At 37.8% G+C, this 24,130-nt stretch overlaps 1 protein-coding gene across 2 annotated transcripts in view; it reads left to right on the plus strand.

The window, feature by feature from the left end:
• Positions 1–24,130, plus strand: part of LOC138016672 (tyrosine-protein kinase BTK-like) — a 173,049-nt gene that overhangs the window by 31,403 nt on the left and 117,516 nt on the right. Inside the window, exons 2-4 of one of the 2 annotated variants that reach the window (XM_068863860.1) lie at positions 3,537–3,638; positions 9,820–9,901; positions 21,596–21,736. In XM_068863860.1, the coding sequence (XP_068719961.1) occupies positions 3,537–3,638; positions 9,820–9,901; positions 21,596–21,736 (325 nt within the window). The remainder of the gene's footprint in view (positions 1–3,536; positions 3,639–9,819; positions 9,902–21,595; positions 21,737–24,130) is intronic. The other variant, XM_068863861.1, reaches the window with a different exon arrangement.

Here is a 24,130-nt window from a genome sequence, read left to right on the forward strand (position 1 = left end):
TGGGTACAAATTTACCGCCTCTTATGCCTGATGAGGATAAAAACTTTCGTGGCTCTTTAGTTTTGGATTTTAGAAAATGATGACGTCACGTGAAAACAATCTATACATCTTAGTGTTAATTAATTGTTGTCTAATGGAGGTGTCCACTGACAGGACTATATATCTGGGATGTTCCTCCATTCCTTGAATATTTGATATGATGCAAGCGCTATTTCTGGATCCTTCCAATGCTGAGTTACATATTTTCCAACCCAGTGCTGTTCCATGACTGCAGTTTTTCTCTTCTACTTGGTGGCTTTACGTAGTATTTCTTTAATGTTTTTGGGTTCTTTACCATCAACCGTTACTACCTGATTGGCTTGTTCGATGAGTGTGGCTCCATCATTAAATTGGGAGTCAAGTTGTAGCTCTTCAATATAATTTTATATCTTAGAATCGTTAAAATTAATACTGATTTCAAACTCCTATCTTCCTTTCTCTTCTGAGAAGACTTAACTAACTTAATGAGTTCATCGTCCAAGGTGTTAATTTAGTGGGCCACTTTTATCTTTGTGTGTTTTTAGAGTGCTTCTATCTCGATTAGTCCTTTTCCTCCCTCTCCAGGGGTCAAATACAGGAGTTGTGTTGTTTCATGTTTATGTTTGCCATGACACTCGTTGATGATTTTTCTTGTTAGCTTGTCAAGATCTCTTAAGATATTAATTGGTCAATCAGTTGTGCATGTGTAATACTGCAATGCAGGCGGTGCATAGGTGTTTGTAGCTTTGACCTTGCATGGAATATTGTTAAGGGGGATGACCAAATGACCCACATTTGTTTCCCACAATGTATTCTACAGCGGCCTCTTTGATGGTTTTATCATCCAGGTGTTGGGTGTTTTGGAATTTACCCAGAAATTTTTAGTGATCATGGTCACCAATGAGCGCTACATTGTCATCGTCATGGGCAGGCATGTTTGCAATGGTAATTTCAGTTGACCTCTCTTAATGTGCACTGCTGCACTCTTGTTTGTTCCCCATTCTAAGCTGCAATATCCTTAAACATTACTCTCAGTTTACTTGACACAATTTCTGCCTTCTGTTCAGACTTGTGGTATGTTGTAAGGTCATCTACGAACAATAAATGAGTGATCTTCTGGTTAGATGCAGGAGATAACCTGTACTCATCTATACTTCTCAAGTACCATGCAGTGAGATTCATTGGAAGAGTAAACAGTCTTACACAAAAGGAGTTGCCTTGCAAAATCTCTTTGTTCACTTTTATTGGACCAATCTTATTATAATTATAATTATTATTAGTTAATATATAATTATTATTATTATTATCATTATTATTATTAATATTCGATGTTTTGGAGTAGTCATGACTCCATTAACAAGAAAAAATTATACATACATGTATGATGCAAATTACAGTAATGTTACTGTATTTAAAGCGATTTTTTGCTCGCATTAACAGCTCCACGCTTCCAACAGCTCTTTTTATTTTCATGATTATTTTATGCACGCGCTGCGTGCCTATTTGCCACCACTGACTTACACTCACTTGCTCACTCACTCTTACATCTTGATGACATTGTGTGTGCATTACCACAAGAAGGCTTCAAACATGATAGGGAAGACAGAGGAATTTGAAACATAAGGAAGAAAATGTTATTGACACAATAGTTATTAATTTATGCAATCACCGTTATCAAAGCAATGCGAGGAAGTCAGGGGGATTTGGACATAGCAAGCAGTGTTTCCTTTTTCCGTTTCATTGAAGACAAAGACAATCCAATAGGCCATACTTTCGAATTCAAAGCTAGTCTTTTAGGAGTGCGAAGTTGTGGTGATGGTACCGGTAATAAGTTCTTCTTTACGTGTGATTTTCATAAGAGAAACGTCGTGCTACATCTACATATTCCAGTGCTTGGTAAACTTCCTTTTTGACTTACCGGTAGGTGGCCTCATGAATACACCACATTCCTTTTTAGAGACATCACTGCCAAGCTGGCTGGCCACTTCTGTTGGAGAGAATAGGACAGCTACAACACCAGGGTCTTCATCCCCTACTCTTCTCAAATAGTGTGTGGGTACTTTATTGTCCCACAGGGAACTTACGAACATAGAGATATTTGTGAGAAAGGGCCTACGGTTTATAGTCCTTATCAAAGAAGGCTTGTCTAACCATTTGCAGATCAAATTACAAAGGCAGTGCTTTCTCTTCAGTTATTTTAAGATCCTCAGTGTTGATCTGGCCTGGGTTCGAAACCGCGACCTCCCGAGTGACAGCCCAATGCTCAACCAACTGAGACACCAGTGCACGGTATAATTATACTTACTGTAGACTTGCTTTGAAGAGGAGGGTGGGGTATACCACTGCAAGGTAACTGGCTACAGAATCTACATGTATGTCACCAGACTCCCAGTAATTATTGCTTGCAAACCCTCTGTTGTTTAAAGCAAGGAAAAAGCTATCTGGCCCTGGTTAGTGAAAACTTTCCTTGACTCTCATGGTGAAGGGAAATACGAAAACTGAAAATGAAGATACATCTTTTGACAACCTTATAGAACCTTTTAGTAAGAAAACCAGTAGATCTCAAAAAAATTGTAAAGTCATTATTTTTCTTTTGACATTTCCTTAAAATTTCAAACTTTGTGCTGTCGTCCGGTTCCAGATCATCTCTGAGATGGTTTCCGATCGGCAGTCGGAAACCATCTCAGAGAGCAACTTGATTGAAACGGAACGACATTATGCAAAGTTTTAGAATTTTAAGGAAATGTCAAAACAAATTGGAAAGTCATTTTCATAGTGGATTCAACGTATGCCTGGTGTACAGGCAAGGCTGTCTTTCCTTGGCATCATTTTCCACAATAATGTTAGCATCTTGTCCCAACATTCCATTCAGGAACCATTGTGTAATCTGCTGTTTTGTCATCCAAGAACAATACATGTAATTGTAGAGTAATAATATTGTGTTACATGTATGTTTTAATCACATGCAAAAAATTCAGGGCTCGTTCTTATGTGTAAAATAAAAAAAAATACACCCAAAAAAGTCCCTCTTGATGATGTTTTTGTCCAGAGCCCTTCTGTTGAAAGTTAAAACACAACTTGAGGACTGCTTTTGAAGAAATTGTGATACATGATTGTACATCTATCCTCAAAAATCGGATTTAAAAATAAATCAGAAAAGATTGAATATTCAACCTACCTGGTCATCATCGACACCTCCCACTATTGTCAGTGATTATTGGAAGGCTGAGTTTTAGTTGATCTCAACCTGAATGAAAGGCTTTTATAAGCTATAGGTACACTGTAGTATGGTTTTCTTCCCTCATCCAAATCCGGCTCTCAGCTGATTACATTTGATTGTAGACATGGTCCATTAATACACTGTAACAGCTACCAGAGGTACCTTAATTATGTACAATGTCTATGCTTTCCATTGGATTTCACTGAGCACTGCACTTCCTTGCATGATTCAGACTGCACGGGGCCGGGGGATGACCAGCAGGGCCATATTTGTATTCAAATCATTCTTTATCTTACAGAAACGTGGAAAATGTAAAGGCAGCATTTCTTTGAGTTCAGTGAAGGCTGTTGAGTTTGTAGACAACACAGCATTTAATCAAGATAAAAGAAACTGCTTTCAAGTAAGTACAGTGTATAAAATTATAGTTATACTTGTGTAGTGAACATTAGCAACTTCAGAAATAATGAGGGAACATCATTAATTTTGCTCAAAGCAGGTTATCAAGAGTATACAATAGTATGACAAAAATTAATAAAGAATAGTTCTCTACTCCCAAATGCTGTTCAACGCTGATATTCGGCAAAAGTATACAATAGTATGACAAAAATTAATAAAGAATAGTTCATTGTTTAAAATTATGAAATCTTACATCATTTCCAATGTTCTTGATTCATTTTCAATGAAACTGTAAGTAAAATCGGTGAACTACAGGCATTGTAATAGTGACCATGGACACTTGCATTTAAGCTGTACTTTCATGAGCGTTCATTGGATATAAAATGATAAATAGTTTAATACAAGGCACATAGTGCTGAGTTAGCTATAACCAGTCTCACATCCAACAAGCGCGAATGGAATATCTTTTTTGTTTAATTAAAGTTTCATCAAATTCTGAACGTAACAGATGTTGTGTCCTAGGAAATTTGGGTTTTCATGCAAACACTTGACTATCAGTTTCCAGATTATGTCATACTGTATATGATCTGATAACCGAGATTGAGTGAACAATAATAAAAATATTATTCAGAAAGCTAGAAATGCAATATCCTGGGCCCGGTTGTTCAAAAACCGATTAATGCTAATCCTAGATTAAAATTTTACCAAGGAGTTTATTTCTCTACTCCTGAATGCTGTTCAACGCTGATATTCGGCAAAACTTTACAATTATAGAAGAAGCAAATGTTGAAAAGCAAAAATAAGCAAAGGAAACTTTCACCAAAAAGTTAAACACATGAAACAAAAGATTACGCTAATCCTGGATTAAGTTAATAGACTTTAGAACAACCGAGCCCTCAAGGTAGATTAAGAAAATTAACATTTTGATAATTAGTGTTTTTTACTATTTTTACAAGCTTCATCTCTGTGTACAAAATTAAGGCCATCTAGAAAACTCAGAGCCAAAAATATCTGTGAACTACTGGGTGTACATGTCTACACCAAATTAATGATAATACTATTCTAGTGTTGTAAACAATGTTTAAATTTGGCTTGAACGCACGGAGCGCTGCATTTAAGAAAATATGGTAACCCATTGACAAATTTTGCTTTCATGGCCATGACATCATCGACCGTCCTTCCACCTATCCATGTACGCCAATGCGACCAGTATCATGCTAGTTTACGGCATACATCTTTGATATTGGACATCCATGTTGATCAATTGACATCTGTCAAAACAAGGTATTCACTGACCACTAACACATGAGCATATCACAGGCTCAAGCTTAGAGCTCACCGAGGTCAGTTGACTGCTGACCAGGTACTGGTTTTGGATTGGATTGCAGGCTCAACCTAGGTTAACTCACCTAAACATAAACAAAGCTTCATTTTTTGCACGCTTTCTGTGGCTCGCCTTGTCTACACGGCCATACTACGTCAACGTTTGTTCTTACACAGTCAATGCTTTTCGTGTTCAGGTGGAAAACGGGTTGGAAAATGTTTTTTCTGCATTGTTCGCTGCTTTTAATCCAGTTAACAATTAGACCCGTAGCCCAAAAGGGTCAATAGCCCATGAGGCGAAGCCCTTGAGGGCGAAGGGTCTAATTGTTTTAGTATCACCCAACTAGTTGGACAGAAAAGGCAATAATAAAGTTAGCAAATGCAAGTGGAAGAAATGTTTATTTGGGATTAAAACGAAAGAAAGCGTCACACATTTCGCTACTCGAGGACTATTAGTACCGGTAATAGTCCTCTAGTAGCGTAGCCAATCAAAATGCAGGATGTGCATTAGTCCACTAGTTGGGTGATACTAAATGCAGTTATTCAAGTGAAGCATTGGGGGGATATAAACTTAAAGCTGAGTGGCATCTCTTTAGAAGCTCTGATAAGGTTACATGATGCCTGGAGGACCTACGACTAGAACAGAAACGAAAGGAGAGTGAAAGAGAATGACAATGACAAAACAGAACACCAGTAATACATGTAGCTTATACGTTGTGGAGGGAGCTACATGTACTTCACAAATTCTTTCCTTGGGCACTAAAACCGTTTGTTATTTTTACAGAATCCGATTTGTTATTTAAAGTGAATGCATACATGTATTATTAGAAAGTGGTTTAATCGGTTTTTCCTTTGTTCAGGAATGAAACTCAAATTTTTATTGTCAACTGGAATTAAAGAACAATTATCTGTACCCTTTTGGACTTAAAGGAAAAGTATATTTGTTTGTTTGTTTTGTTCTAACATGCGACCAAACAAGTGCTTTTTTAATCCATTTGCTCAACTGGTTTTCGTTGTGCCTCGACAGTGACAACAAAATTTTGCCCTTATGTTACAAACCCATAAGTTTGTTTAAAGCACCTAAAGGTAATTGGTGTTGGAGTGGATCTTGTTTGAAGTTCGTCCTTTCTTGGTTGCATTCCCGTATTTTGCCGATTCTAGTTGCAAGCCAACCTGGCCTGTTTTTATGAAATATATCAAAGTGGGAATGATCTCGTTTTCAGAGATAAAGTGGAATAAAGTACATCAGTAAAACTGTTGTTTTTAACCTTGAACTGACAAAGTTTTTTTATGGTCTCTAATTTTAGCGTGATTCCTATTTGAGGGTATTGACAGTAATTGACTCTGAAATGGGTTTTTTCCTTTTCCATTTGCTGGCTAAGGGTGTGCTTGTTTTCTTTTAAAACTCATGCGTTTCAAGAAAAACTCATTGGCAAGCTGGTGAAGTCTAAAGTCATTTCCACTCGAAAAGCCGCTACCGCACTCATCGCTTCGTGATTCATGCGATATAGGTTTTTATCGTAAAATTTACCTTGGAATTCATTAGTTACATGTAGGCAATGATTTAATTAAGCAGCAACCGGAAACATCAAAACATGCACAATTCTAAACCTTTTATTGTCACCCTACAGGCAGACAGAATAAATAACCAGGGAGCTCTGCTTTTAGGCTTGGCTAAATCTATGTATTATTATTATTATTATAATAACATGGGTGACAAATTACTCCTTAATTTTGGCATGAGATTTCAGCGTTAATTTATAATTTCACTTGTGAAATTACATTGTTGCCATGGCAACTTTTCATATAGTGCTAAAATGGCATCCAGGTTTGAATATTAAGGAGTAATTTGTCGCCATGTTATTAACAGCTACTCCAATGGTATACTCGTGAAATTAGGGAATAATTTCACTTGCGTTTTGTCCAAAATCAAGTAATTTCCCTCACCTAAAGGCTTGGGAAATTATTTGAATTTGGACAAAAGGCACGTGAAATTATTCCCTAATGTCACGCGTCACCATTTGATTACCCATACTTTTAACTCGATATTTGTGTCACTGTGGTCGAGACATGAGAATTTTGAGACGCAAGAATCAAATTTTTAAGGTTGAGAATCATCGAGGATCAAGAATCAAGAAAGGAGCTCTTGAATATTAATTTATTGATAAATTCAAACTAGTTTGAAAACAATTCTTTTTTTGAGGGCAGAACAATAATAAGCAAAATTCAATATACAATAATAATTATTATTGTTGTTGGTACACTGTAATCATGCTCCCTACAGATGTATGTTGCAGTGTGCCATCCTTGGTCCTCAAATAAACCCCTTCTTGTGGCTGGTATATCGGCTGATAATGTATGGTGCTGAAAGCTTTGAGAGCAAAAGGGGAATTTTTCTCAGCCAAGGACATTATCAGCTGATACATGCAATTACCAGGAAGGGGTTTATTTATTTTGCATGTACATGTATAACCCTCCCATTAATTTTTTAGTGGGTTAAAATTGCTCATATAAAGCTATTTTTGATGTAGTAGTGAATAAATAGGGACTTTAAGCAAATCGCTACGGCTGGCGCTAATATGGATGGCGGAAGTAAATTTTCCCCAAAATTAGGAGACACTGCACATGTACGTCGGTTGCATCCATGTATGTAAGTCGGGATGTTTTGGCGTAGTGTCTACTACGTCGGGTTTATTTTGCTTCTGTGGCCCTTTTCAAAGGACATCTAGGCATTTTAAGAATTGCATTGGATACTATATCCTTTAAAGTCAATTTAAGTCAAAGATTGTGTCAAGGTTGCCTATAGTAAATCCGTATCATGAATTTGCGATAAGTTTTGGCCAAGATGATTCGAAGTAACTCAAGTGAAATATATGTGTTCAGCACGAGGTTATCAGTTTGCTTTGAGGATTTAGTGAAGATGTTTTAATTTATATATGGATACTATACGAGGCTATTTTGCTTCTTTGAGTATTGATATATTTGTGTTCTTCACTCGATATTCTTTGAGATATTTGTCTCTGAAATTATTTATTTCATCCATCAAATTGTTGTTATTGTAAAAAGCGTATGGCATTCGCTTTTGCTCAGAAATAATCTGTTCTTCCTAGCAAGGCGAACAACAGCCATCGTCCTTTGAGCGAAGCCATTTGGCTGTGAGAAACTGAATGAAAGATATTTTAAACTCCTTAGCCCATGTTTCTTAGTATTTTGCTTTGCTAAACTTAAAATCTAGCAGACCACCGAGACGTACTCTCCCCAGACCTTTTCAGTCACGGCATCCGTAGTAGCACCAGCCTTAGTGGTTTGCTTAAACTCCCTAATATTATGTGTGATTGACCCGAGCAAATACAGGTACATTTTATTGGACAGATTAAATTAACTTTATTTCTACTGTGATTGGACAAAATCTTGACAAGCTGTTATATGAAATGAAACGTGCAAACCTGGTTTATCTGGTTTGTGCGCTGTTGTCGCATTGTTCAAAACTTGACTAGAAAAAAAAGTGTTTTTGTCTCAGGAAAAAAAATCATTAACCCATTGACTCCCATGGGTTCCCTATTCACGAGTAAAATCGTCTGGCATTAGACAGAGTAAAATACTAAGTCTGGCTGGTTTCAGCCGGTTTGGATGTCCAAGGATTAATCATTTTAATTATTGTCACTGTGAGGGCTGAAAAAGAAGTTACAACTGCGAAACTCATGAAGGATTTATGTTGAAGGTGGACTGTTGGACAAGAACAGTTGGTTTATTTTACAGTTAGTAAATGCAGTGTATTAATTCTCTATTTTATAAAATGAGTCAGTTATTTTGTATAGGGCTGAATCTGAAAGTCTACTCATACGTAACTTTTTTCACCTTCAGACATTAATTGACAGCACATGTTGCTGTCTTTGCCACCAGCTCTTTAATGTCAGTATCCCATGGCTCTACAAAATGAGTTTGTTTTCCTTCCGTGTAAAATAATGAGAATGAAAAGTTGAAACTCTTGTGCTACCTTTTTCCACTGGCTTTGTTTGACTTTTCGATGGAAGTTATTGCAGGACAAATACGGTATCTACTTATGTGACATATAAAGTTTTGGCAATAAACTTGTGCGAAAAGTAAATGGGTGGGTTATAATCTTCGTTATCTTTCCATTGAAAAACTGCTCAGCACAACTTGCTCCATAATTAGTATACTTACTTGCATCCAATCAATGCACAAGCACTGAAACAATGCCATGCAGCCCTTTTTTTAAATTCTAGCCTTTGCAGGTCTAAAAACTGACTATTATTATTTGTGCGTCTATACAGTCATGTAGGTTGCCCTTCTTCTCTAAAACATTTTGGTTCACTTGAGCCATGCACATCCTAATAATACAATGTATGTTCAAGTGGAATCCTTCTAAAAATATGCAAAGTTCCCTTCGTAGCTCTTGTGTACACATGTTGGTTTCATACTTTTGAAATTTTCTGGTATTTGAAATAATACACGTTTCACATTCAGTTTAGTGAGTATTTCATTGCCACCTCTTGTACTGGTCAAGAGTCTTGTTTTAGGTCTAAGGATAGAATTAGATAAAGGTTAGGGTTGTTTTGGCAGTGCATGGTACTAATCCCTGACCTTTGGCATGTACAATTTTCTGATCAGAGTTGTTGATACAAGCAATAGACTAAATCTTGCATTTACAGAACTACAGTACTTAATATGGCAAGTATTGTCTGCAAATTGGAGAATGTATGATTTTAAGGTCTGAGTTCGATAGATGCAATTATAATTGATAATTGTTTTTATTACATTCTGGTCAAAACCTCAGGTACATGTACATGTAGAACATATAACAGTCATGGTATTACAAAACACAGTTTTCCATTCTGTAGGTTGTTTATGATGATTTGGTTCTGTATGTCAATGCAAACAGTGAAAATGATAGGAAAGACTGGGTGGAAGCCATTCAAGATGGTATGTTATTTTGATTTTAAATTTCCTGTTCTGTTACATTATAACTTGAAACCTAATCCCTGTCAAGGGACCAAAAGATTTGTGTTTAAAGTCAAATGCAGAACCACTGACAAACAAAATAATCCTGACCAATTGTAGCCTCAATTTACCCTGAAATACTATTAATATTTCAGTAACTCCCAATGAGGTTCTTTTTACCAAAGTCTACCAAAATGTAATCCAGTCTTTTAAGTGGTGTGAACCATTTTATGGTTGTGAAAGTGTCTTTAGCTGTGCAAGCACGTACGTTATTAAAGCCACACATGCAATACTTAAACTATCCAATTTATTTGATTAAGCACCCAACCTCGAATAAGTGCCTACCCCCACCACCCCACCCCCCAAAAAGTACTTTTGAGCACCCACCCCCCCCCCCCCCAAAAAAAAAAAAAATAATAATAATAAATTAATAAATAAAGTGCACAAGAGGAATATGGGTATTGATTATTATGGTATTTCTTTAATGTCTTACAATCTCTAGTTTCATTGTCTGAAATTATATGACAACATTGCAATATTTGTCAAAGTTTCAATTAAAATGTCCATGTGGGCGCAAAGTTCTTTCAGCCGCAAAATCTCCCGCTCAAACTTTGTCTGCGCTCTGAATGTTCCTGATTGAGAATAAGGATCATAGCTAAAGAGACTTTGCGAAGACTGAACAATGAACAGTTACACTTTATACAATGTATGCTTTAATATCATGTCATGTTTTGTTACAAAATAAACTTTTTGCTCACTGAAAATTCAATAAGCGGCCAGCCTCGAATAAGCGCCCACCCTGAAAGTCCAAAAATTAAATAAGTGCCCTGGGCGCTTAATTGAATCAGTACGGTACTCACCTCAGTTTATGAATCAATCAGGTGACCCAATTGTGACCCAAACATCACACATCGCATTGTATGTGGGTTGTACTGTGTGTGTGGGGGGGGGGGGGGTCTCGGGCCAAAAATTTGAGAACAAAGGCACTTGCGTATGAAACCTGCGCGTCAATGCCAGGCCACCAAACTCTTTGTTGCAGATGCTGTTTCACTTTGGTGAATAACACAAGGGCAAAGTGCTTCAGGGATTGCAACGTGATACTTTGTAACAGAAGGCCACACTTCAGGGAAATCTCTTCCCTTAGTTCCTTGTAGGGTACTTGGGCAGTGTCCCAGTTTCTGGTGTCCAAGCATGTTTGACAATGTTCAGGGTTGCATCAGACTCTGAAGTAAGGAGAAGTTTTTGAAGAGTAAAAGTGGAGGGAAGAGATTCCACAATAACAGAATTGATATATTCTTCAGCTGGATCTCTGGGTGTGTTGGATGCCCGGCTCAAAGACAATCCGGGGTTGGTAACGTTGAAGCCTTAATTACCAATGTTTAATTCTTGGGGCCAGGTTACCATGTCCTTTGAGAAGGACTTCAAGGGGTTTGTGGTTGCCAACTAGATCAAACGGACTACCATGAATGTAAAAGTGGAATCTCTCACATGCCCAAACAACTGATAAGGTTTCTCATTCAGTTTGGCTATAGCGCTGTTCAACTGGGGAAAGGCAACAGGTTTGATAGATCCATCAGGGTGTTTCTGAGTAAGAGCGCGGCTGATCCCAATCTTGCAATCATCATGGCGTACTTGAGTGGGTAGGGAGGGCTCAAAGTGTGCTTGAACAGTGTCACTAGAAACAAGGTTGCACATACTTTTTGTGTACCTGTGCCTCATGACCAGGGTGTGTCCCTGTGTGTAAGGGGGTGTATGGGTTCAGTCATAGTGGCTGAATTTGGGACAAAATGAGCCGTAGTGTTGATCAAGCGTAGAGAGCTTCTTGCTTCCGTTGCAGTTGAGGGTGGTTGCATGTCCTTAAAATCTTGAACACAATCCTTATCAGGAGATATGCCTAGAGCAGAGATGTGGAACCCATAGTAATCTAACTCTGTGTCCACAAATAAACATTCGTTTGTGTTGACTGTAAGATTTTTCTCTTGAGGACAGAGCACTGTGTTCACTAAGGTGTTCTTCCTTTGTGGACCCATGGACCAGGATATCATCTGCTATCTTTCTGACATTGGGGCATTCTTGTAGCACCTGGCCAATTACATGCTGGCAAATTTGTTATCCTGCAGATGCTCCATATAGAAGATGCTTGTACAGTTGAACCTCCACTAACAGACACCTCCTGAATGCAGACACCAAACCACGGCCCCGGCGATTTTTCCTCTAAAACACTACATATTAATTTAATGTCTCAGAAGCGGACATCTCTCTTAAGTGGACACAAACAGCTAAAATATCCACCAGTAAGTGGACAGAAAGCAACAACATAAGAATAGAGTGGCAAAACGAAAGCAACAATATTGTCAAAACAACATAGGGCGGTGCGGACATGTTTGGATCATTCTCATTGTCACGCGACAAAAAACAAATTCAAAACCATTCATGCGGCCATCTTCAACCCTCATTTACTGTACATGTCGATAAAAATTCAGAAGACCTCGCGATTTTCGTTTTGTAATTTGATGATGTCACTGTGGAAATCATCAAGACGCCAATTTATATTTTGGTCAAAAATGTATCCTTCCCCGGTCAAGTCACGATCGCTTTGGTGAAAACTCTCTTGGCATTTATTGATTAAATAACAACACAACACAGCATCTCTTTAGATGTTAAACACTGTTTAATGTAAAAGAAGTGAGCTGAATTTAGAAGACAAAGTCTATGTATAATCATCATAGCATTTCTCATGTTCTATGAAAGTGCGAAAAAATTCAGCCCCTCTTAAAGGGGCAGTGTCATGCTATTTTGGGTCAAACTTCAAAACACTAAAATACATCCTTGCATCAAACAAGACCAAAATGTAATGGTGCAGTTTTGTTGCAATGAAGCCATTCTTTGTTATTTGCATCCATGGATGGAGAAGATGGAAATGGATTAAAAGTTGAAAGTCTAGAGTTTTTTTAAAAAGTTTGGAGATGGTTTTCAAAGAAAGTCGCCAAAGATTAAATACAAGTAGCTCTTTTTGCAATAAATACATTTCATACAGTGTATCTTGTCAGTAAGTTGTCAGGAATGTGTTGTATGTGTGAGGTAAAGTACTATTTTAGATTTTTACCCAGTTTTGACCTGTAAACAGCAAATTTAGTGTGAGTGCCCCTCTAAACACTGACTTTTAAAAGACATGTGCATGTAGATATTTCAAACATTAAATTTAAAGCACGGGTACTGTTTTTTAGTACATTGGTCTCAAAAAAGCAGCTAAAACTTTAAAAAACTCGTGGCTTGTATTAGCTTTGATTGGTCACCAAGAAAATATCAGGGTACTATTACGCGAGTTGGGTTCAATGAGTAGCGTATCGTATGTAAATCTGGTGAATGTTCCAAGGATTTTGTGTTCTTGACAAAGTGTGACCTCTCACGCAAAAACGTTCCTAACGACTAGTCGTTCAGAGGCGTGAAGCCGTGAGGTAGCCGTGAAGTATCCGTGAGAACGGAAAGGAAAGTCGTTCTCATGAGTTAAGGAGTCGTTCTTAAGTAATAGTGACTCGTGAAAACGGAATTGGAAGTCGTTCACTTTCCTCAAGCAGTCGTTAAAAAATAACCAGTACCCATGAGAACGCCTTTGGTTATTCACAGGAGAAAGCAAAAATATTGCTCGCGATTCGAACGACTTTTGACTTTTCGTATGCAACCATTATTTGCCATTCGAACAACTCGAGCAACAGGAGACAATCAAGTGATAAGTCTTGCACTTTCGCCGGCCACTTTAGCGGGTGTGGTAAAACGCTTTTAGTAATCATGGGAAGGTTAACGCTGCAAGGGCAGAAAAAGAAGCTGCTCGAAATAATAATAATTATTCTCGTGAATGTGCATAAACTTCAAAGTAACGCAAATATTTGTGACACGTTGATCAGAACGGTTGTTGTTGTATTTATTCTTTCGACGACAAATGTTTTGTGAAAACTTATTTACAATGAATATGGAACAATAATTGAGTACTCTCGTTTGTCTCACAATGTGGTCGCTTTTTTAAGACATAAATGAATATGGAGTAGCTAAGTAGTAAGGACTCTGTCACCTTACTTGGGGTTTCGTCAGCCCATGCCGGTATAACTGGGGAATCGAGCTGGGAAACAAAGAGAACAGAAAAATTAACAAAGGTGTCAATTCTAACAAATATTACTGTAATCTTATGTAACAATTATTAGATTTGTCCTTTCATAAACGTTCGCTAGTTTGCTTTCACCTATATAATTTCTTTATTGCTGTCTCCACTCCTCGATTAGGGTTCCAAATGTGTTAGTGTACAAGTGAAGTAACCTAGCTCCAATCTTTTTACAGTGTATGTAAGCTAAACGATTTTAAGTTGCCTGCCGATTAGTGGGAATTGGTCAATATTCTGGTATCCATAAATGCAAGAATGCCAAATAAAAACTGAAGTATTGCTTGACTTACCAGGCTACAGTGGTTCTCAGAAAGTTGTCCCTCCAGTCTGCCAAGACGCCCTTCTCGGTCTAAATTAGTTTCACTTTCGTTCATGCGTTCTTCAATTTTAGACACTGAAGCTTGCAATTTCTCCAGGAGCTGCAACAATGAATCCAGTGTAGATTAGAAGACTATATGTGCGAACTAAATGCATGAACTGACAACTTTAAACGACCCGCCATTATTCAAATTGGAAACCGGTCATTACACGTCCATCGGAGGGATGTTAAGCAAATATGCTTGGAAGAAAAAAGATTTTTTGGAAACCGGCCTATACACCACAGAGATCTGGATTAAGGATAATTGCCATTCAAACAAAACACCAAAAAATTGTTTCAGCTATGTCAGAAAACAAACGAAAAAAAAAAAAAGAATAAAAACTGTGAAGTATGGCTTGACTTACCAGGCTACAGTGGTTCTCAGAAAGTTGTCCATCCAGTGCGCCAAGACGCAGCCTATCTCGGTTTAAATTAGTTTCACTTTCGTTCATGCGTTCTTCAATTTCAGACACTGAAGCTTGTAATTTCTCCAGGAGCTGCAACAATGAAGCCAGCGTACATGTAGATTAGAAGACCGGCTATGTGCGAAGTACACGCATGAGCTGACAACGTTAAACGACCCGCCATTATTAAAATTGGAAACCGGTCATTACACCCCAGACAGTTTAACATAAAAACTCCACCTGAGGGATGTTAAGCAAATATGCTTGGAAGAAAAAACGATTTTTCGGAAACGGTTCTGTACACCATACTGTAGGATAATTGCCATTCAAACAAAACGCCTCAAAAAATTGTTTCAGCTATGTCAGAAAATAAATGGCGACTCTGCTACAAAGTAAGACTAAATATTCATATTTTGTGAAGCACATGATTGTAAGCAAACACAATTTGGAAGGAAAAAGACTGTTTTCCAACACTGCAAAAGCCTTACTTTGCCAAAGTGGTCTTTCATTTCCATTTGGTTACCGTGGAGCCGCGTTGTGACGGCTTCTATGTTTTCCAGCCTGAGTCTAAGATCACGACACTCCTCCATTCATGCTGCCAGTTGTTGACATAGAAGGGTAGTAGCTTCCTGACTTTTATCGCTGCTCTCAACAATCTAAGAGAGAAAATCGAATCACCAAAAAAAAAATGTGATTAACGGACATTATAAAAAAATTCATGCTTCATTCTAGCTTTCAACACTGTACGAAAAATAGTATATCAGTGGTTTTGGTCAAAACAACGGCCCAATAAAGGTGAGTCACTTCATAAGCGGTCTCAAAGTTATTAGTGTAAGTAAAGCTTTTCCATGCTGGCCACCCAGAGCATCGACTTCAGCCTTCCCTATGTTGACAGTTATATTGTGCTATAGTAAATCGTACTAACCGTAATCGGGTGAGACACTTCCTTTATTATCATCTTAAGATTATTTTCCTTTTCACTGTCGTCCGTGCTTGAAATTTCAATGCCATCAATACTGTCCTCCTTGAGTGTTTTCCTTTCTGGTGTTATTTGGAATGCCAACTGTACTTTGTTCCTCTTTGCTTCACGTGCAGACTTCCATTGCAGTTCCTGCTTGTGCTGTTCAGCCAAAAATTGGACATAAGGATCACATGTTGTGCACCATTCTCTCTGTCCTTCCCTTCAACAAACTGGAGAGGAAGAGAGAGAGAGAGAAAGACACTTTGAATTGATGAAACGAAAGTGGTAACCTGTTGCATGCCTACCGTAGTACCAGTTTAAATGTGCCAAACCTCTATTTGCGCCGACCAAAATAATTAAATTTGTTATGGGTTCTAGAATTCAAATTTAATGGCATTTACCTTGCCTAACCACTATAAACAGCGTACATGTACGTAAGAAAGAAAAAACACCAGGGAATAATGAATGCATTCATTCAATCAAGGAAGTTCAAAGCGACCTGAAGGTACTGACACTACAGTGTACTTGGAAAGTGAAGTATTTTAAACTACAACATCGGCCCCAAATCTACGCAATCAAGGACTGACGTACAATCGGTTAATTAAATTCGTATTGGTTAATCTAACGATTTTGTTTGCATGTAACACCTGAAACAGTTTTTATCAACAAATCACACCTTATGCCCATGTCAAATGAAATGTGACGTTGAATCAGTGAAAGTTGCGAATCCCCGCAATCCAGGACTGGCTTACATTCAGCCAATTAAATTTGCATTGGTTAACTGAAGGATTTCATTGGGCATACCTGAGAAAAGTGGATACACTAACCTTTTTGGTGCGCTTCAATTTCTTTTTTGGAGGTGCAGCAACCGGCTTGATGTACTTCTCCCTTTTAGTGTAGCCCGACTCCTGTTTCACACCAGCAGATAAGTTCTCTCCCGACCACTCTAAGATTTTTGCACTCAGAGCTGCCACATCATCTGTAAAGAAATTATACGTTTTTGGACAAGTTCATAAAACATCACCTTTAACCAATATATACAACGGAAATGAATATTAAGAATATTAAGAAACAGAGCCTAAACATCATTCTTGCTGAAATCCTTCTCAGCAGCCATAATTTGATCAGTTGTTAACAGATTTTTTTGCAATTCTGTAACCAATCGGAGAGAGGGTCCAAGAGCTCTTTTGTTTTTTGGCCAGTGAAAGTAAAGTCCAGATTCTGGACTACCGGCAGACGACTTGTTAATAAATTGTATCAGGTGTACCTTTTCCACCTTGGCTAAAGAAAAGTACGCCTGATTGCAGGTTAATCTAATTTATCATATGTAAATTGCTTTACTCATGTAAGTAGATTCCATTTATATTGTATCAGTAGACTTTTATATTTTATTGTTCTCTCTTGGTGGGGGGCTACTGTACATGAGGATTCAGTTCTTCTCTGGTAGCACCCTTTTTGCATTATCTTAACATCTTTATTGTGCAAATAACGTTTTTATAAATAAATAAATAAACAAATAAATAAATAAATAGATAAATAAATAAATAAGTAACGCAAATCACCAAGCTGAGCATTGTGATCCTAATCGCTAAAATGTGTTGGTCTTTGATAGCACAAGAGACAACAATCCAACTATTTCTCTAATTTATACATACTCCTTGAAGAGTTCTACTTAATTACAGAACTGGTTTGAAAAAAAATTAAGCTAGGGGACAAAATTAAACTACAACAAAAAATACTGTTTGCCAAGCACTGATTAAAATGTTTGAAATTTCACAAGTCTCAGCGAAATTATTGTGATATTAGAGCAATATAGTTTTCATTCAAAATTTGCCAAGAATGCAAGCTGTCACTGAAACACATTGTATTGTACAGTATGGTTTTGCCAAATTTCGTTGAAATTCTCTCAATTTCAATGAAATTGGCTCTCATTACTTTTGCATAGTACATGTACATATTGCACATTTAGATCACTGGGCACAGCTCTCACTCGCGTTTCAAGTATTTCCTTATAAAGTATTGTCAGAACCGATTTTGAGATATTTTTGTAGAGTAGAACTAACAACCACAGCAATAGATCGTTTTCACTGTTACGCAACTAAAAAATAAATCCAAAACCGTTAACATTAAAAAAAAAACAAAAAAAAACAAGAACTTGAATTGTTGTAGACAAATTTATAAACTACGTCTTCAATTCTCAGTTCTGTGTGGTACATTATTTTTGAGTTACTTGTTGAGGCGTTTCACGCAACTTAATTGACTTTTATACAGAGTCACAATCAAAGGGTGCATGGAAATGGAAATGGAATTTGTTTACCCATGGAACACCTTAAGAGTGCTCAGGAGCTCGTTCAACATGTGTCCGTGTGTTCCGGATCAAATTGGAATTTGGCAGTGTTGGTTTGTGAGGGTGGCCGGTAATCAATGAAAACATCTGGTATTTTTGCAGTCAGAAACCTTATTGACACGAATTTATTGAACCCCTTTTATCAGCTTTTCGCCTTGACCTGCACTTTTGTGCTCTCAAAACTCTTACTTGACAAGATATTCCCAGGTGGAAATCTTTTTAACATCTCACTAATAAGCTTCTTAATAAGTTTCTTAATAAGATCTTACTTTGTTTCTTAATTAAGACTCTTATAAGATTTTGTAAGGTTCTTAACAAGATTCTTACAAGACCTTATCAGAATCTTGTAAGAATCTTATAAGATCTTAGAAAAGTTCTTAGATAAGATCTTGTAAGAATCTTGTAAGATTCTATCTAAGATCTTACAATTCTTTCAAGATCTTTTAAGAATGTTACAAGAGCTTGTAAGGTGTTGTGTGGCTAAGATCTTCCAAGAATCGTGTCCCTGGATTTAACAAGATCCTTCAGGAATCTTGGGCAATATATTACAATGTTACCAACGATAAACTGATACATTTTGGGGGCTTTCTGCAGGTAGAGGAAAGCACTGTATTTTTGGTCACTTGGGATTAGTCTTCAGTTAGTCTTCAGTTGCAAAAAGAAGCAAATCTTGCAGGTTATTAGTAAATTTGCACATCTAGGAATATTTTTACAAATCCAACAATTGTGGTGTCATTATCTGCAAATTACAGTCAACTCCCAATGTTCACTAAAGTATAGTAAAAGTAAAGCAACCATATTTAACGTCGATAACTCGTAGCAGTAATTCAACTGACAAACCGGTCGTCGACGGTGCGCTCATTTCACTTCCCCCTCGCCATCAGTGCTCTGTTTTACGGGTATCTAAAGCTACTTACATGTAAGCTACACAGAACGGAAAGAAGTTGAAACAAGGATGTGACATCCGGGAATCAAACTCAGGACCTCTTGCACCAAGGCCGCGCGCTAAGCACATTTCCCTTGAAGTCATTATGTCATTGCCAGTTTCTCCACAAATTATAATGCCCTTTAATACTACCTTACAAAGTGATGCTGCACCATATGTTATTCTTTTGTGTATTTTATTGAAAAGCTGATGATCCAGCAAAATTATGTACATGCACTTTTATGAGAAAAATTAATGTTTCAATTAAGTTGAATGAGTTGGAGTGATTTTTCCTTCAAACAGAGTGCAATTTTCAATATTATAAGAACAAAATTAATACATTGTAAGGAGAAAAGACTTGCAAGCGATAGACTGAATGCACTAAGTGCTTCAGGACCCCTTAAAGAAGCATAAAAACAAGCCTCTTTTCCACTAATCTTGAGCTTGACCTGACATATTATACATTCTGTTAATTCAGGTCATACACACTCAAGTCTGGTCAAAATTACCCATAATATTTCCGGTCAAGTTCAATATTAGTAAAAAAGAGGCTTGTTTTCATGCTTTCTTAAACGATGTTCACAAAGATCTTGATCTTGAGATCTTTTATGGTAAGATCATGTACATGTAAGATGGTCCTAAGATCTTGTAAGATTAATTTTGTTAAGATCTTACAAGATCTTAAAATTTCGACAACATTAAATTTTGGAAGAAAATTTGATAAGCAAATGTAATAAGATCTTGTTAAGTTCAAAGATCTTAAACAAGATCTTACTAAGATCTTTATCTTAACACCCATCCTACAAGATCTTGTAAGTTCTTAATAAGATTTCCACCTGGGTTTGCATCAACGTTATCTAATCAGCGAGTTTTTGCCTTCAACCCACTTTGAAATCTTTTGTTTACATGTACATAAGCATTGAACATATTGAACCTTTATTTACCAGTGTTTTGATTGCCTTGAATCTCATGTTTGTGTGCGAAAAACTCGCATTTGGAGATTTTTGCAACCAGACCGGACTGGCTAGGACAATAATATTGCTTTCAACACCATTTGATCTGCGTGATTTTTTTTTCAAGGCACACTGTGCAGAGTTTATCTCCTTAGAACAGTGGATTGGACTTGACACCTATTGGATTTTGAATTATATTTATTGGACATTAGGATTTACTATGTTTTAAACCATCTCATAAAACCCTAGGATTGACTACAAAAACCAATAATTATTGCAACAATGTTTTAAAATAATTTAAGTGGTCCACTGACCACATATAAAAAGTAATTGCTGAATGCACTTTACTTGTAATACTCCGAGATTACTACTTGTTTAACAATGTTGTCTATGGGATGATCACATAATGGCTGTGGCAGATGCAATGAATTTTAAAATTTACATCAAAGAATCAAGTCAAAATTTGTGGACATGACTGAGTCATTGATTCAGCAGCTGTTCGCATTTTTCCATTCCCACACTGCAATACGTTTTTGGGGGTTCTTTCTATAAAAACAGTAAAAGTTATTTACTCTTTGGACCGTATCATGCTTCAGTGAACTGGACGTCCATTGTTTCAATGCAAATAACCCCCCAAATGAACTGTAGTCAATGCCACAATTTGCTAGACCTATATACATGTACACAGGGCACTTAGGGGAGATGCATTATGTTGCAACATTTATAACTGATAGAAATTCAGTTAAAGAATAGTAAAAACACTAAATAGATCTTGCACATGTTTCTAAACAGCACTGCCCTTCATTCAGAAAGCAAGCATTATTGTTTACTGATCCATTTTATAGTGATATTATATTTTATAGTGACCTTGTGAAAACAGTTGACACATGAAGTTTTTGACTGTCTACTTTTCAACTTTCTAAGTTTTTTTAGCTTTGTTAAGGTGATTCCTTAGTAATAGAAGACAGTTCTTGGAAGATTTTCTTGAAATTTTTCTCGATTGTTCCCCACATTATGGTGACTCAAAATGTGTAATTAAAAAAAGTCACCTAGCTTGTTTGCGAGATATAATTAGCTCAAGTTACTCATTTAATCATTGCTACTTCATCTATCAAGGACCTGTTTGTTCCATCGGTTCACGCTACGTTTTGCAGGAACAGGAAGCACAGCTTTGATATAATTCTTGAAATAACAAAACAGGTGTATTGTATTGTTCAAACGAAATAATTTAATGTTTGTTTTATGGCACAGTCACACATCTTGAAAAGGCACTGACTACAAAAATTCCTCGGGTGCATGATCTCGAGGAGACAATTTTTGTGAATTGAAGCTTGAACCTTCTGTAACTTTTCTTTCTGACTTGAGTAGATAACAGTCATCCTTGATCCATACCACTGATAAAGTACATGTAATCTGCTCAGTGACAAGTGATACACCTTGTTGGGGACATACATGTAATTTTAATACTGTTTTCTTCTGCCCTTTTTGATAAATTGATTAAACAAGTCACGATTCTGTGCCTGTGTGATGATAGTCTTATGTTCTTAAAATTTGTTTTGGTATTTTACTAAGAGTGCCGTGGTAATAAGTTCCTTCTCAAGGAATACCACCCTGGAATATTTGCAAACAAGTGGACATGTTGTGGTGGCAGTGAGAAGTCAACTCAAGGTTGCAAGAGTTCATTTGCTGCTACAGAAAATGATAGCTACCCAGGTAGAAATTAATTTTACTGTCTGTAGTGATGCTGTTTTGTACCTTTTGCAAAAGCTACAATCAGCGACAAAATTAGTTGAGACAGTTTGCTAACGGAGCACACTGGCAACCACACGTTTATTGTTTCAAGTACATAGAAATAGTCCAAAAGTACTTTTCCAGGATACCCCTCCCCCTCCCCCTAATCAAGGCTGTTCACATGGCTCACAGGCAACAGAAAATAACACAACATTGCCCCCGGAGTAAGGGGGAGGCGGGCATTTTCACGCTGAGCTTGAAATAGACCCTTAAGGATTAGAGTGTCTCAACAATTTTGGCGCCGATTGTACGAGGATTTTTGGACATGATGTGTTTCTTTGAACCTTTGAGTTTTTGCAGATTTAGTCCCTCATCATCGTTATCAGTGTATAATGATGTACCTGCGATCTTTTTCCCTTTGTATTGCAAGCTGGTCTTTTTTTTAATCTAATCCACCAAAGTAGCACTGTTGGGGTAGGCTGGGATCACTATTTAAAACGAGTTGTTACAATTTAAGACAATTCATAGTTAATGCTTCTGGTAGTACACATTTAGGTTTTTAGGCAACTGATTTTTACTTCGCACCTTAAAAGTTTGTGGTTGTCAAACTCCAAACAGCAATGAAAATGCATACAGTATGTTAGACACCAAGACAGCTGCCCTGTATTATTTGGCTGCTCTGATAGTTATTATACTTTTGCTGCTATTTGGAGTTTTTGCTTTCCCTTCACTGTGCCATTGCTTTGTCAAGATGTTTTCCTGCCTTGCTTGCCAGTTAAATTGATTTGTTCTCATTTTCCATCTTCTTCAGTATGATTGCACTGGTCATTCATTGGACTACTATGGTGATCAGTATCTTCCTGGCAAAAGCCAGATATGTTTCCATCAATCTTCCGATAATGGATTTAACAGTGTTCATGGCCATTGACAAAAACACGCGTCCACCTTTGATTACTACTGTAATTGCAATCTTGCATTGGATAATGTGTCTACAGGTTTCCATCGCTGCTTTGTGCTTCCACAAGTTTGCTGTTTTAATGACTTCACTCTTTCACCATCCTTGTTGTGCAAATTCATCTCAGCATTTACTGGTGTTTTATTCCAGCAATGAATTGATCATTATTGACTCATCTGAAAAATGCCTGGAGCCCTACTCAGGTATCATAGAATGCAGTCTGGGAAAGTGAGAGACAGCCGTATTGTTTACTTTTTAATTTCCATGTTTACCAGCTATCACCTCATACTGCATCTAGTGCAACACAGGAAGAATCCTAAACATTCACTAAAGCTAAGCTAGGCTGATTTGGGCCTAAACAAACGTTTTCAGGCCTAATGTTAGGATTTGTAAACAGCTAGGATTGTTTCTGTATTGGTTAAATAATGGCCTGTGACTTGTGACCTGTGTTTTGTACCTGCCCCTAACCATGTGCTCTGACAGGAGTTCACAAGCTTTACTATTAAAGGGGTACCCAGTCAGTTGTTTATGGGCTTTATCCTCTCAGAAACCCATACCCCATCAACCTTGCCCGACATGCGAGGGCAATCTTACTTGTAGCTGTGTAGCCCAGATAGTAGTGGAGCACTTCAAAGATGCTCAGAGGCAAGGGGCCAACCCCGTGCAAGAAAAATGCAAGAACGTGAGGCGAGAGTCCACGAAACTGGCACCATGGTTGACAATGTGGCAAAATTGAAGAAAATCCTTACACAACCCATTAGCCTGTGGGACATCGCTGGCAAAGGTATCTACAACAGCTGCAAATACCATACCACCAAGGTGGAAACCTGTAGAGCTCATCGTCTACAATGGCCACGCTTGGTCCAAAAACTTCCACTTCCCTCAAATCAGAGTGGTCTGCTTTTACGAATGGGACGTCTGGAAGGCCATCTGGGAAGCCACATGATATAAGCCCAAAACGGTCTGGCTTCTTAGAGGGCAACAAGACAAGAAGCTGACAGTTGACTACTTCATGCTCAGAGATGGTCGCATGTACCGCACGAGCGAGCACCACAAGAGACTCCAGGAGGTCTGTAAAACCGCCGGTGACTACTCCCTCGCCAACTGAGCCATTGGGGAAAACCACACGGCCAGCATCGTTGCCAGAGAATGCAACGGCTGAAAACCAACTCCATCCAGCCTTCTTCTAGATGTCCAGAAGGCCTGTGGTGGAGCACAACCACAGTGGGCTCTGGAACTTGATGGTGGTACAACATGAGGGAAGTTGTCAGCATCAACATTTAAGCCTGTTACCCCGCCAGCTTCCAAGGCTGTGGTGAAGCTGCCCCATGGTTTCAGTGCCTCAGCCACCCAAGCCACCACATAACCAAAGCCTCAATCAACTACCCTCTTCTCAGACATGGGCACCCGCTTTGCTGAGG

Source organism: Montipora capricornis, chromosome 9 (genome assembly GCF_036669925.1).
Source record: "Montipora capricornis isolate CH-2021 chromosome 9, ASM3666992v2, whole genome shotgun sequence".
Classification (NCBI taxonomy): Eukaryota; Metazoa; Cnidaria; class Anthozoa; order Scleractinia; family Acroporidae; genus Montipora; species Montipora capricornis.